Here is a 14733-nt window from a genome sequence, read left to right as displayed (position 1 = left end):
TTCCCAAGCTGCCTCTTTATCTGCAAGACAAGGCTGCTCTTCTTTGTTTATGAGTGTATCACCTTTACCAACAATGTCATGGGGAATTATCATTCTTATCAATAATAATTTATTAGTTCCTACCACGTCCAGACACTTTCCAAGCACAAAAGAAAGAAAATCTGTGCTCTTGGGGGTATATTTTCACATGTTTTTTGCTCCTGAGGTTTTATATTCCCAAATAAATAAACAACAGTTCAGGAGAAGAGTGAAAGCACAAACAGAAAACATGATAAGCGTCCAGGTAGTGTCTATCCATAACCTGGGAATAAAAAGTTTTAACAGCACTGTACTGGGGCAGAGGATTCTCCTGCTGCCTCAGTCTGCTGGCAGGTGCCGGAATTCTACAGCAGCAGCAGGCTAACCACTGCTGACTCACTAGGGCAAGCATGGATCATTAGACCCACTCTGGGTAGGATATCATTTTGTCATTTGTTTGCCAAACGCTCTTCTCAGGAGCAGTGACCTATTAACTCTGTGAGTGTTGATTTTGTTTGAGGCAGAGACTCCTCTTGCGTGGAGACAAGATTCTTATTTCTACCATATGGAGCCAGGGCCCATCCTTGTCAAGGCTGTTTTTTGCTGCATCCACAAAGCCATTTACCAACAATTTAACTAGCTGATAGAGGGATGTGAAACCAGCTGTGATGGCTACTTGTGGCCCTCACCCAAGGGGCAGGGGAGGATATGGGACCACAGTGTCCTACCTGCCCAACCATTCCAGCTGCAAGAAAAGCCCCCATTGAGCGTAATCAGGTAGGTCTAAGTCTACGTCGCCTGAAGCAGTCTGAGAAGAAGAGACCTGCAGGGTGACACAACTGCACTTGCTCTTCCCCATCAATCTGAGCTGAAAGCGGTGTTAGGACTGGAACCACAAGCTGAGACTACACCAATGAAGAGGCCAGGGAGTGCTCTGGGCACAGATGCCAGGTCCCTGTCAGTGAACCTTCCTTAGCTGCTGAAAGGGAGCAGCTGTCTGCAAATGGCGTATTAGGAATGGTCCTTGAAGCATTCTTGCTCCCAAACGGTGTTGGGAGTAATCAGGGAAAACGTTAGCTGGCACAGGCCAATGCATGATGAGGACTGTTTGGGCAGTCGAGCAGCACAGATGACCGAGTCTGGGAATGTCTCTGGACATTTTGATTTGTCAGTATAGATGCTGCCATAAAGTCTGTAAAATAAATAATATAAGCCATGGAGAATATCTATTTAAAAAGTCTCACAAGGCACACTGAGCTAGGCTTATCTCTAGCAAATCAAGGGAATAACACTATTTATAAGCTTGGTCCAGTACCTTCTGAGACTCCTTTTCAGAGCCTTTTGTGCTAAAATTACATTTGTATTATACACAGTGTCATCTTAACAAACTAAACACAAGCATAGAAAGTTATATGCTAAGCTCATAAATAAATAACTTGATCTGCTTTTTATTTTTTTTACATGCAGAGCTTTAGTTTGCTGCTTCTGTTGCTCTTCCAGCTTTGAATGCTTCTTTTGCCGATTATTATAATGTGCTTGTAAATGTGCATACCTATCTTCTGTGATGTGTCTGCTGAGCCCTGTGTCAGCAGGTGCAAACTCTATCCCCAATTTCTGTAAAAATTCTCAGTGAGTAAAATATCCTTTTGCATCTGCATCATACCTTGAAAAAGAAATGCTCTTTTTAAATATTCATGTGTTCCTCATAGAAAGGCATTACAGATATCCTTAAGTGACTTAACAGCTTAAGTCTCACTGACTTCCCTTCCTTATAGAGATGCCATACCACACGGAGAACGAGTGAGTGACTTTATATGAGACTTGAAAGATAGGGCTTCTGCGTTGTAATCACAGAGTCAATTCTGAAAATACTACCCTGAGGACCAAATTGTTGGGAGTATTCTCCACTACTCAGTGCTGGTGCCTTTCAGTGTCTGGCTTGAGATGCAGAGAACTGGACTCCTAAAAATTCAGCCTCAAATGTCTCAAACTGGTCACACAAGTCTGAGATGCTCGGAATGGTAATCACCCTTCAGAAACATGGCTTTAGCTTCGTAAACACTTTTGATATTTTCTTAGGTATAAACCCTTCCGTAGGTTTTTTTCTCCTGCAGATTCTCTGCTAGTGCTAGTGCTCTGATGCATGGTAATGCCTGATTTAGCCTCAGCTTCACTCTAATTCCTTTATTCAAGTTACAGACATATCAGGCACGTAAAAGACTTTAGCTGTTCTATGAAAGGAGTGGCTGATGGGAGTGAAGTTGTGCCGTCGATAACTGCATGAGAAGGATACTCTTCAATGTGCCATGGCATCCATAAGGAATAAGAATGGAAGGTAAAATCTAATGGAGTAGAAAATAACTCAGAGATGAATCAGTGCTAAGGGAAAAACGATATAGTTAATGCAGTTTGAAACCAAAATGCAATACACTCGGGTTCTATATGTTAGGGAGAGTGATATTTTTTTTTTTAAATAGACCTGTGAAAAAGGTAGCTTTTTATATAATGTCACATACAGCTGACATCTATGCCATTTCAAACACAGTTTATAACACAGCTCCTCTTTTTGAAGGCAGACAAGTATTTTCCCCCACTTCACAACAAATTAGTTGTCTATAAAAACATTTCACGTTATTACTTGCCATCTTTACACAGCATGAGATTACCTTTCTTTTGTTATATATTTGGTATGTAGCATTTTTCTGTCCCCTGAATCACTTTTATTTAGGTTGAAAACACTGTAAGTAAATTTAGTGCTCTGAGAAGCAGAGCCTGGTAGCACTGCCTTCAGACAGGTATGCAAGGCAGACTGTCCACAGACCTCCTCGATGGAAGCTTTGTCTGCAGTTTTCACCTGATCTGAGACACCTGGGACTGACTTTCACCCATCACAAACTGAGGCAGGAGGTTTGTGTGTATAAACAAAATGGATGAAAAGCAAACTAATTTAACCGGTGACCTAAGGTGCCGCCCAAGAAGAAAATCCATGTTAAGTTAAAGGGATCAGTAATACTAAAGTCAAGAGAAAGCCCTGGCTTTGAATTCATTGGAAACTGATGGATCTAATCGTATTCTTGAGCTGAGTATGATAAGACGTAGCTTCCTGCAACACAGTGTCATGATCTGAGGTCACAATCATAACAAAATAAAAGATTTCTTGTGCAGTGTAATCTATTGTCATTCGCTACACCACCAAAGGCTCTGTAATCCCATAAAAGATGCATTATTGCAAGAGCTAATCATTTAGAGTTGTCATACCTTGCCCAAAGCTGCTTAAATTCTTCTGGGGTGATTGGAATGCCAAATCTGAAAAATACTTTCTCCAAGTCCCTTGGCTGTGTAAAATGCCATTTCCTTCACTGTCAAATTCCTGAAAATTCTGGAACGTAAAAGAAAATCATCACTAACAAGAACCAACAAGTTTGACAAAATGTTTGATCTCTCTATAAACTTAATGAATAATAGGAATTGAGAAAGAAATAGAAAATCATGCATGTCTGAGTTTAATCTTTTAAGGTTTTTTTGTCTGATTTTTACTGTTTCCTACTTTCTGCTATGGATATGCTACTCAAAAGCTTGAATCGGGATTGACATCACAGGTGTTTAAGTGACGTACTCTGTGTGGAAAGTTTCTGCTGATGGCAAATACGGGGGGATATGAGCATGAGAAGCGTGCATGTAGCTGTGGGTATGGCCAGTGCTGACGCATGCCGGTGGAAGATGGCAGACCTGCAGATTTTCTTCCCAACCTGTTCTATACCTAATATGAATCAGATTTGGCTTTGGGTTTTGGTTGGTTAGTTGGGTTTATTGGGTTTTTTATCATTCATCTTGCAAACTGAGACCATCAGTACCACTGTCTGATACACACAATTAATGAAAAAATGATAATAATTTTTCCTTTGCTACTCTGTTGTCCAAATATCGCAGCTATTCGACAAGTTTAAAAAGATGAAAAGGTGGAAATAATTTTTATAGGCCAGTTTTGTGGGAGTCTCTTTGCATGGTGTAAGCATCACAGTCAATGCTTCACTGTGCTGGGTGTCAGCATAGGAGTAGTTGTGTGTTTGTGTACAGCACGTATTCAAAGAGGTCTCAGGTGAAGCCCATCACTACTCTTACAACAGACATATTAAATAAAACCAACAATCATAAAATATTAAGAAAGTTTTAAATAACTGTAATAGCATTTACTAAATAATCAATGTTACAAAAATTGAATATTATTCAAACTGTTGATTTTTTTTTAATCATGTAGTAAATTTTTATCATTAATGAGCTATTTTGCAAGGGTCTCTGAATATTTATAGAATCTGAAGATCAACATTGCATAATGTTCTGAAATCTATTAGTGCTGCTTATTTATTTAAAGAAAACGTTCTTCTTGCCCTTGCTAGGTCATGCCATCTGGTTCTTGCTTTGATAACTAGGTAGTAATGAGCGTGATCACAAGCTAGCTCTGCATCCGTTATCATCTGTTTTTTTCTCAGAAAAGAAAAAAAACTACAACAGCTAACTATGTTTTACATTAGTGGGATCTTTAATCTCCACAAGTTTCCTTCCCTTTTGTTGTTCTTCACGGTAGCGGTGGTTTTGTTTCCTAGTTTCTAAGGTACCCAGTAGAGACTGCTACTTCACATCTGTGTAAACTTAATTCTTTAAATACTGCCTTATTTCCCTAGCTGCAGGTTAGTGAAGATGTTTTAAATTTTGTAATTCCCTATTTATTTTCAAATCAATGTTGTTCAATTCTCCCTCAAACTCAAGAGCCAGCATGGATCATTTATATGCGCAGAAGGAAATGTTAATTATCTCAGAAACAATTATATCCTGGAGTGGCTCCAGGAAGATTATCCTTGATTTACATCAATAACGTAGATCAAAACTATCTTTGTGAGTCACCGAGGCATGGCTAGTAAGTCTGGGGAGTAAGACTCCCCTTTGCAAATTCAGGCACCATTACAAGTGCCTAACTTTGGGGGGGCCTGGTGCTTCTGGTTGAATCCAAGCGCGCAGAGGACCAAGGGTGCCTCAGGTTGGGGTCCAGCACGGCTGTTGCACGGCACAGAAGGCTGACGAAATCCACGCGCTACACTAGGACGCACCCGTCTGAGAATCTCACCCTTCTTTGAAAGAGGGCCCGCTTCTCCCCCGGCTACTGCCTTGTGAGGAGACGCGGCGGGCCTATGGCTTCAGAGCCTGGTTCAGCTGCGCTCCAGGAATACGCTGCCTGGACCAAGGTTCTCCAAGGAGAGGCAGAGGAACGTTAGGTCTGCAGAGCAGCCGAGGCGCGGTGACCAGGCCTGACCTACCCGCTGAGTTCCTGCGCCGCCCGCCGCAGGCGCGGACCAGGACTCGGGGCCTGGAGAGCTGCCAGGCTGCAAACTCGGTCTCTTCTAAGCTCCCGGGGCTCTGCGCCTTGACAGCCTTTACTGAGGGCTCCTTTCAGATTTAGGAACGCCAATGCCACATTAATCTGTTTTCGGTGTCTGGGAACCTTCTGAGTTTTCCCCACTCCCACTGCTTGAGACAAGATCCCATAGGCCTGAACGATCGACCAACAAAAGGAGTCTGAAAACTTCGCTTGGAAAATGCAAGTGCTCTTAAGGCTTTCAGTCACTGTGTTGTCTTTGCTGGACTTCTGAAACAGTAATAGTATTTGAAACAAGGAACTTCTGGAGCTAAATTCAAAATGCTGCAATTTCTAGCTAAGCCCAAACTGAAACAGAAAGGAGAGCGTGGCAGTAATTGGTCTCAGACTCCAACTGTTAGCAAGACTCAATCATCCGTTTCCTTTCTTCTTTTAGACTGACGTCCTCGATTCACTCAGTTGTCCAATTCAGCAAAAAAGATAAACAAACCGAGCAGACAAATATTACTAACATCAGAGCCAGCAGTAATGCCGCAAGAGACAAATAAAAACTGGGAAATAAGCCTATGTGTATATATCACATCTTCACTGCCACAGCAGAGCTGAGTTGCCGATCATGAGCTTTTTCAATCCTGCTGTATCTTGTCATTGTTTTTATGAATTTATCTCTGTTTGCATAGTTAAACAGAGTTTCACGCTGTGTTTTTAGAATGAATATCTTAGTGCCGAAATGCGATTAATCACTAAAGTTAAGCCCAAGATTTAAAATTCCAGGTGTTTTAAGCAGACTCCTTTCTCGCAGGAAGGGAGGCTGCAGCACTATTCTCCCTGTCCTCCACCCACCCCACGGTGCCTCAGTGCTTCTGTGCACCTCACCCCATCTGGTCTACCCTCAGCCCCCTGGCACCAAAGGTCTGGAGCATGAGGCTTCGGGCCACTGTCGTGTGCACTGGCAACTATCTTAGTCTCAGAACTGACAGATGCTGTGCCAGGCATGTGATACCCTGGCTGCTCCTCAATGCAAAACGACATCAGATTCCCAAACCACGTCCCCAGTTCTGCATGCTTGGAAGGTGCAGCAAAGTTGTCCAGTTTGGAGGCTAGCTCAGTTCTGAGGCTCCAACTCAGGCATCAGTGTATATGTTTGACCTTACACATTTAAGCAGTCCCCAGGGGTAGAGATTCAATATCTGATTTAATGGAGTCATGAATCACTGAGAACTTGTGATTTTTCTACTGTCTTTAAGTAGAAAGCTACCCAATTTTACCTTTTCATAGACATATTTTAATACTATTTTTTTCCAATTATACCCAAGACAAATTTTCACTCAGCATATTCATTTCTGTAAACACATCAGATTACTGTAGGTACTATACAACTTTTTCTTTCTTACTTGTGAGATGGCACAAGCTGAGGAGGTACCTCCTTAGTTTCTTGGGTGTGCAACAGTTGACAGAATTCTTGGTAATTTAACATGGAGGGCAGGCTCAGTCCCAATAAACCAAGTAGGCACAGGATTTCCTCATCTCGCAGGCAAAGCAGAAAGCTGTCCAAGAATTGCCAAAAGTCAAGCATGTTGATGATACTGTCATGGTTACTGTCTGTTTCATGGAAGGCAGAATAGGTGTCCTAACAAGGAATATTTAAATATATTTAACAACTACGTATTTTTAAACATAAATAACAACTGTTTGCTCTAGACTTGTTTTGACAACAGGCAAATATTTCAATGCAGTTCAAGAATACAAAGCATTTATAGCACTTCCTTACTAAACACTTGGGATAGTCCACAGTAAACTGCAGTCTTGTTGCTTTCACCTCAAGCATGTACAAAGTGACCAAACGTATGGAACGTGAAAAAGCCACCCCATACAAATTTACAAATTAACCTCCACTTTCCATCAGTACTATACTGAGAGGTACCTCATTTCTACCCTTGCACACTCTTAGAAAACCTATAATGAAAAGAGACTTTACAGGAATTGATTTGTCAGCTGAACAGCTTTTCCCATTAAAACTGATGTAAAATGATCCAACAACTTTAAAGTGGTGCAGTTCTTCAGAAATCTGAAGTAACGCTGATCAATATGATCAGCTTTACCAGGGGAGTCCAAGCTGGTTTGAACAGAGGATGCCTTTCCTGAATGATGATCTTTCCACTTTTCCCAGGGAACAGGGATGGGATGGGATGGGATGGGATGGGATGGGATGGGATGGGATGGGATGGGATGGGATGGGATGGGATGAGCTGAGCAAAAGAGAACAACTGTGGCTTCTCTCCTTCGTAAAATGTGATCTCTTATTCTGTGCATATCCATGGTGGGAATTCAAGGAGTACATTCTAATGGTAATTACAGAAAATAATAAGCAAATGTAGAAAAGCTGGAAAATAACTCTTAATTAAGATCACTGTGTTTCAAATTTTAGGGTCTAAGAACATCTTCTTGAAAGATCATTCTCATGAATACATGGTCTCTTCCATGAATGGGTAGTACAGAGTTATTCTTTTCTAATTGCAGAATCTTTAATAGCTCTGTTCACAAAAGGATGGAAAAAAAATAACTCAGATCTTATTTTCCTGGTAGAGGTTGCAGAGAAGACAATTAGGAACAAAAAAAGAGTTTTTGCCTTGAAAACTGAATGCATTTGAAATGGAAGTTTCTGAGAACACAGAAGACATGAAATCCAACATAATTTTTAGAGTCACTTTCCTGACAGCTACTCCAAACCAACTTTTAAAACAAATGTCTGAATCAAAATAACAACCAGCTTCACTGCCAGAAGCAAACCATGGCTTGATGTATTTACCCCGTAGACTTCCATCAGTTTGTTATTAAGCTGATTGAGACATTCATCAGCAGTCACGTAGTGATATTTAGCATCATTTACTCTGTGGTTTGGGCTGTTCCATAATGTAGCTCCTGGCCCATTCAGTCTGGCACCTGCAATAATGAAATCAAAGTACAACAACATTGAAAAGATAATATTAAAGATACCTGATAAATAGAACAGTAATATAACATAAACAAAACAAGAAACCCTGCAATTGTATTCTTTACAGCCCAAACATGACAAAGTCCAATAGCTGTAGGCAGTATTCACGGTGTCCACCCAATTTACAGTAATGGCCTCAGCTGCTGTTGTGTTCCCAGCACAAGGTGAAAAAAGTAATCTCAACTGAAGAAAACGCAGCTGAGACAAGGGCTTTTGCTTTTGCTTTAGCCTCCTCTGGTGCCTGGTTGCTTTAAGGAAGGGAGCTATCAGACTGGAGGAGGAGAAAAGGAGCACCGTGAAAGCCGTGATTTGCTGTCATACCGCCCGTCTGTCCCAGTGTGGGAATACAGCAGCCACAGACGGTGTCAGAGAAAGTAATTTGTTACATCTTTGGCTGTGTAGCACAACCGCTGCATGCTAGACCATCACCCCTGGAGCAATTCTATCCTGCCTAAACCCTTCTCTGGTTTGCACCAATGTGAGCTGTTTCAGGAGATCTGCCATCGAAACACTCCTGACTTAACATAGCATCACCCCTGAAACTATTTTACCTGATGTTCTTTTCTGGCAAGACTCAGTGCTGCACAAACAGCAGCTTCATTTTGTCACAAGTGTGTTATCCCACAGTCCAGCAGGATCAGGAAAGGGTGACAGCCAGATTCCCAGCAGGGCACCCACGTACTTCCAGTCCTGAAGGGCTAAGGTACTTCTAGGCCATAGGAAATGTATTTTGGTCACTGTTCCAGATCTGATTCCTTCTGCTCATTGTGCAGTGATACTCTAGGAATCTATTTTGCTTTGCTTCTGGGGAAAAGGAGACTAAGCATCTTTTGTAGCGTCTTGAGCATTTTCAATTTTTTCTGCAACATATGAGCCATATAGAGGAGTAAAGTAATTCATGTAGATTTTAAAATGGGATAGACTTGCAAAGAAAAACGTATACACTGACATTTCACTACTCCTGATTGATAAGAAAAATGCTAAGTTAATGGCCTGCTCTAAAGGAACTTTTTTTTTTAAAAGATTTACATACACTGACACACAAGAGCCTGTACAATGACTCTAAAGAATCACTAAATAGTATTCACTGCATCATTTTAACTTCTCCTAATTTTACCCTTTAAATCCTACTCCTCTATAGACATGCACTATCCTTCCCTTTTTTCAATTCCAGTTTCAATTAGAGTCTAGTCAAGAAAATTTGTACTCGTGTTATCTTCCCACTAAAGCTTATAAGAAGAAAATCAGGTCTCTTTTTCTGTAACTACAGACTACCCTCCACCCCAGTGAATCGCAAATCATTGAAAAAGAAAAGTTAGGAGGGTTTTTTCTTTGCCTTCTGGTTTCTGAGACTTACTTAATGTTAAGTGTGGGCCACACTTTCTTTTACAAGTATGAGATATAGTAATGTGTGGAAAAAAAAAAGCTGTGATTCTCTTAATTGCCAAAAGCAAAACCTTCAACTACAGACAAAATGTTGTTTCTTGATTTAAATCAAAGAGCTGTCACATTCATTTTCCCTGAGGTTAACCTGTTTCAAACATCTTTTATTAGGCTACTGAATGAAGGTGCTCATATTTTGGTGGACAGATGATTAGCTGGCTATGTTCATAAACTTCTAAACTTCTAGGCCTGAATGAAGAAAACCCTGAATATTATGTTAGCCAGCCACAAGTCAGCTATTCCTCTTGTCTTAGTTCTAAAAGAGAAATAATGACAGCAGAAAATAATAGGAACAGTGTGAAAAAGTAAATGCACATCTCTCAGAAAAATAAGAGAGGCATAATATGAAAGTTAAAACAGGCCTTGAAGCCAAGGGCAAAACTGCCGTTGACTTCAGTGGCATCAGAATTTTACCCACAAAATCAAGACTTAAAACATAAGTATAAAAGAAATGAGAAATTAATAATTACTTACTAGCTTTAGTTTGCACTCAGAGTTCCACCCTAAGAAATCAGTTCAGATTTCATCAGCTTCATTTTTGAGAGTTGAAAATCAAACTCCTTACTGTGCCTTGAAATCAGTGAAATTACTGGTGGGGCAAGGTAAGTATCTGAGGTGCAAAAATGTGCTCCCAAATGATGGCTATATTCCTCTGGTAGTCATTCCTCAGCAACAGTAAATCAATGAAGACCACATCCTCGTTACATGGGTGGACAATACATCTATATCTACACAAACAGTAAACCTTGCTCTCTCACTGGGATTCTTAATACTCTAATAAAACTGTCAATTACCTTATAGATAACCACATTTCAGTATTCTATAGTAGCACATCCCTTAACAGCTTTAACATTCAAAAGCAATACTTCAAATTAAAACCATAAAGCATTAAGTAACCAGATCACACCACAGAGCTCCAGTTGTATATACTGCTACTAAAACTCATCACTAATGGCTTACTAACAGATCTTTCTTTCCTGAAAAGACTAGTTACTGTCTTCTGGCTTTTTACACAGAACAGAAAAAGTTGCTGGACATCACTACTGTAAAATCATCCACTGGAATTTAGGATACGACTCAGTTCCAAGACTGTGAATAAAAATTAGAAATGCCGAGGACAAGGATCTACTCATGGCAGAGCGATCAATCAATTACTTTTTGCAATTTGTTAGTGACAACTCAATCGCCCCTGTCTGTGGAGCTTTAGTTAGTTCACTTCCGACACGTTCCAGTTTCCCTCTCATCCCGAGTTAGATACTCAGCAGCTTAGCTGGATCAGGAGTCAAAGAACTAGAGACAGGAAGATCATCCATGTGCTAAAATTCATATCACTGATCTCTTCCTAATTCCACCAATAGACTTTCCTCAAAAGAGAAAAGTTCTGGACTTTCCAGGAAAGGCTTGTTTCATGCTTTATTGTTGTTAAAATTCCTTTACCTTCCAGTATTGCCACAAAATCCAGATAACTCAACCCTCCATCTGGTAACCCTAGTTTTTCCGTTAGTAGACTGAATTGACTGTCATCCATTGGCATGCCATGATCTTCCAACACCTGTTAGAAGAAAATAAAGTAAGTTATATAATGGCCTATTTTCTTGCTTAATATGCCATTTTGAATACCAAATACCTGGGTGTTGTATCCTATAGCCCAACTTGAAATTACTCTGAAAATTGATCTCTCTTCCTTACATTTACAGTAATTTAAGCCATTTAAATATAGATCTATTCTGTATAACTTCAATTCTATACAGCAAGAGACAGAGAGCAAAATTTGACTATATTTCTGAGACTGGCATTTTAAGCAAAAGCACCGAGTGACAGGCTAAGATTAAACTTCACCTGGAAAGTAAAAAGTGCCAGAAGAAATGACGTTAGCTCATTTAGCAGACTGGAGAAAAACTGTCGTTTGTAGAATTTGCTGCTACCACTTTTCCCCACAAGCCTGCCACAACTACCGCCTGGACAAGAAACGCTGCAGAATGGAGTCAGGCCACTGAACCACATACAGCTGCAGCGAGGTAGAAGGCACAATTCCTTCTGCATTGCTGCTCTTCAAAGCAGATTTGGGGATCCATTTTGGGTAATCTATTTTGGCAAGGAACTTCCTGATCTTCCTACGTTCCTCCCATGTCCCCTTCTCTCTTTTTTGCAGACCCTCTACCTCTCTGCACGCAAGAGGTGTGGCGGCAGTCTCTCATTGCGCCCGGATCCGTGTTACCCGGCAGTCGACTGTGGAGGGGTCCCCGGTTCCCTTCTGCTTCTCCCACCTCCTATTTCCCTGAAAAGTTGTAGTTGCAGCCCCTGCTGCTGCTGAGGGCTTTCTCCAAAACCTTTCCTTCAGCTGCTTTGTAACCCCTGATTTGGGTGTATTTCTTTCTAACTATCCTGCACAGCTCTGTCCTGACAGTCCAAGTGTTCCTACAGCGACCAGTCTTGCCATTATATTTTAGTTAATTGTGCAGATTAAAAGAAAAAAATCATTAAATAGCTGAACAGCATAAAGAGTGTTAAAAAAGTGAGAATGATGAGCAAATTATCATTCCTTGCCATGAATGCTTCTGGATAAGCAAGCACTTTTTACGTTCAGTTGAACAAGTATTTACCGTCAGATCAAATGCTTAATAGTAGCGATAAGGAAATCTGGTCCCACAAATCCAATCAAAGCTGGAGAGAATCAGTCACAACAGTAATGTTGGTGACTACAGTCTCAACTATTAGCACTTTCATCTAGAGAGAAAAAAAAAAAGATAAAACTCTGCCAAAACTGCATACAAGATTAAGTCATATTAAATTGTACGACTAGGTCATTGTCCTGTGCTGAATGGCTCACAAAAGCCATAGGTTTTAAGTTTTATTTAAAAGAAGAGGATTGATGACAACCTCACAGTGAGGAGATATCGTAATCCTTCACAAAAGTGAAGGCACACATGCAAATTGTGGATGTTACCCCAGGACCCCTGATAGAGCTTCAGTTACCATCTTCCTGATTTTGAACTGTATTAAAAATTAGACAAGTCCAAAGGTGCAAAGTCAGGGTCTGTGCCTACTTGCCCAGTTCCTAGGAAAGCCAGGCCAGTGAAGCCAGAGGTATTACGTTACTCTTTGGTAAAGGAGGTGGAGTTCGGCATCCACCTTCACTAACCTACCTCACACCTTTGGTACTCCACAGGCAAGCAGCTAAAAGGTGTCCTTATGCTGTAAGCTGTCAAGAAAAGCACAGAGAACTGACAGTGTTGGTATAACCCTGCAAAGTATAACTGCTGATTTTATGTCTGTATTTTGGGTTTTTTCAGGCATACCAAGGTCGGTTACCCTTCAGAGGAATGTAAGGGTGTGTCCTGCCTGCTCCCTTAATGCCGTTGTAAAAGAATGTTATACAAATAAACAGAGCTTATCCACTCCCAAATTGGGCAAATAGCTTCTGCCCACTTCTATGGCTTGACCATAGAAGAACAAATCAGGAAACAAGTATGCTTTTATGTTTACTACTACCACACTACGCTATTACTGTGTGAATGACCTGTTCCACCTCTGAGGACAGGCAACTCTGCCCAGCTGTAGACTGGCTGCCCGCTGCTCTAAATGAAGCTGTAGATCAGAATAGCAGTTTCAAATGTACTGATAAGGTGGGCAGTGGTTTTGGCACATCTGCCCAGCTACAGAGTCAGGATCCAGTCAAAGAACAGCATACCATTGTAGATCACTTTAACTTCAGTGGCACCCCAAAATGCTTCACAACCTACCCACCTAAATGCACTTGGGACATGTCATATTGCCTACACTATTAGCGATAACATAATGGATCCAAAACATCTATATGCAGCTGGAAGGTGTGATACAGAGAGTCCTACATCCTTCTGAAGCAGCAGTCGGAGGCCGGGAGAGATTCCCCACAATGCCTACAGTGGTGCTAGACACCCATTTCTAGATGTTCTTTATCTACCACTGAAACTCCACGAGCTCCAGGATGAAGAGCAGCTGTGCTCCTGGGGCAGGGATTGATGAATGTCTTGCTAGAAGTGTCAGGGAAATGAAAGCAGGAAGAATGTGAAAACTCCCAGTTAGAATTCCACCTGGACAATGAGGTGGAAAAACCCTTTCTCTTGCAAAAGGTGCGGAGATCTTAAAAGACCACAAGTAATAGCCAACCAGTTCCAGCCTACATTTCACCTGAAAACACACATGCCCAGGCAGTTCCCAGAGACACAAGGTAGTCTGTCACCTCCCTTCTGACAAGGAATCCCTTTTAATCATCCTTATTCACACAGAGCTCTCATCCTCATTCATTCCAGGGTAGGCTTATTTCACTCGGCACGAGGCAGGGAAGAACGCGGCTACTGCGAGGAAGCGTGCCCCTTTTGAACAATCATAATCAGCAGCAGCAGGGCAGAGTTCCTGGGCAGTGTTCCACCCAGCTGGACTCTGCTGAGCTTGCAGGATCCAAGAACATTTCAGTGCAGTGATGCATATACCTGACTGCAGGTACACGATTTTTTTTATCCTTTGTGCATTGCCAAAACTTGAGAAATGCATCATCTATCGTGTAATAAAAGGACAATGAAATCACAAAGACTAGCTGTTCAATAGCTTCTGGTGCTATACAAATATCTTAAATGTGACTTGTGTACAGACAGCCAATGCAGAAGAAAAAGCAGCAGGTAGAATGAGTTTGTTCTGCCTAAGAGTGACAAAACACATGTTACTGCATTAGCTGCAGGCAACATATAAGCCTCTTAGGTACCACATTGTACTGTAAATCACAGCAACCAAAGCCAACATCCCAAAGGTATGTGCCACAGATGTCAGATCTGTATGGGAAGAAGGGTTGCAGCTTAACACATTCTTAATAAATGTATTATTAATAAGAAAATATTAAGAAAAATGGAAAATGTTTTATGTGTTTTGT

General features: G+C 41.1%; 1 protein-coding gene across 1 annotated transcript in view; it reads right to left on the bottom strand.

Annotated features, from left to right (window-relative positions):
• EFCAB6 (EF-hand calcium binding domain 6) overlaps positions 1 to 14733 on the bottom strand; it is a gene marked incomplete at its 5' end in the record, with an annotated part of 77196 nt that overhangs the window by 35424 nt on the left and 27039 nt on the right. The window contains 9 exon segments of the mRNA XM_010293574.1: positions 859 to 868; positions 1464 to 1681; positions 3277 to 3356; positions 3359 to 3397; positions 4407 to 4503; positions 5331 to 5563; positions 6813 to 7019; positions 8199 to 8332; positions 11265 to 11379. Coding sequence (XP_010291876.1) covers positions 859 to 868; positions 1464 to 1681; positions 3277 to 3356; positions 3359 to 3397; positions 4407 to 4503; positions 5331 to 5563; positions 6813 to 7019; positions 8199 to 8332; positions 11265 to 11379 — 1133 coding nt within the window.

The sequence above is a fragment of the Phaethon lepturus genome, unplaced genomic scaffold, assembly GCF_000687285.1.
Source record: "Phaethon lepturus isolate BGI_N335 unplaced genomic scaffold, ASM68728v1 scaffold17698, whole genome shotgun sequence".
Taxonomy (NCBI): domain Eukaryota; kingdom Metazoa; phylum Chordata; class Aves; order Phaethontiformes; family Phaethontidae; genus Phaethon; species Phaethon lepturus.
This window is presented reverse-complemented; position numbering and strand designations above follow the sequence as displayed.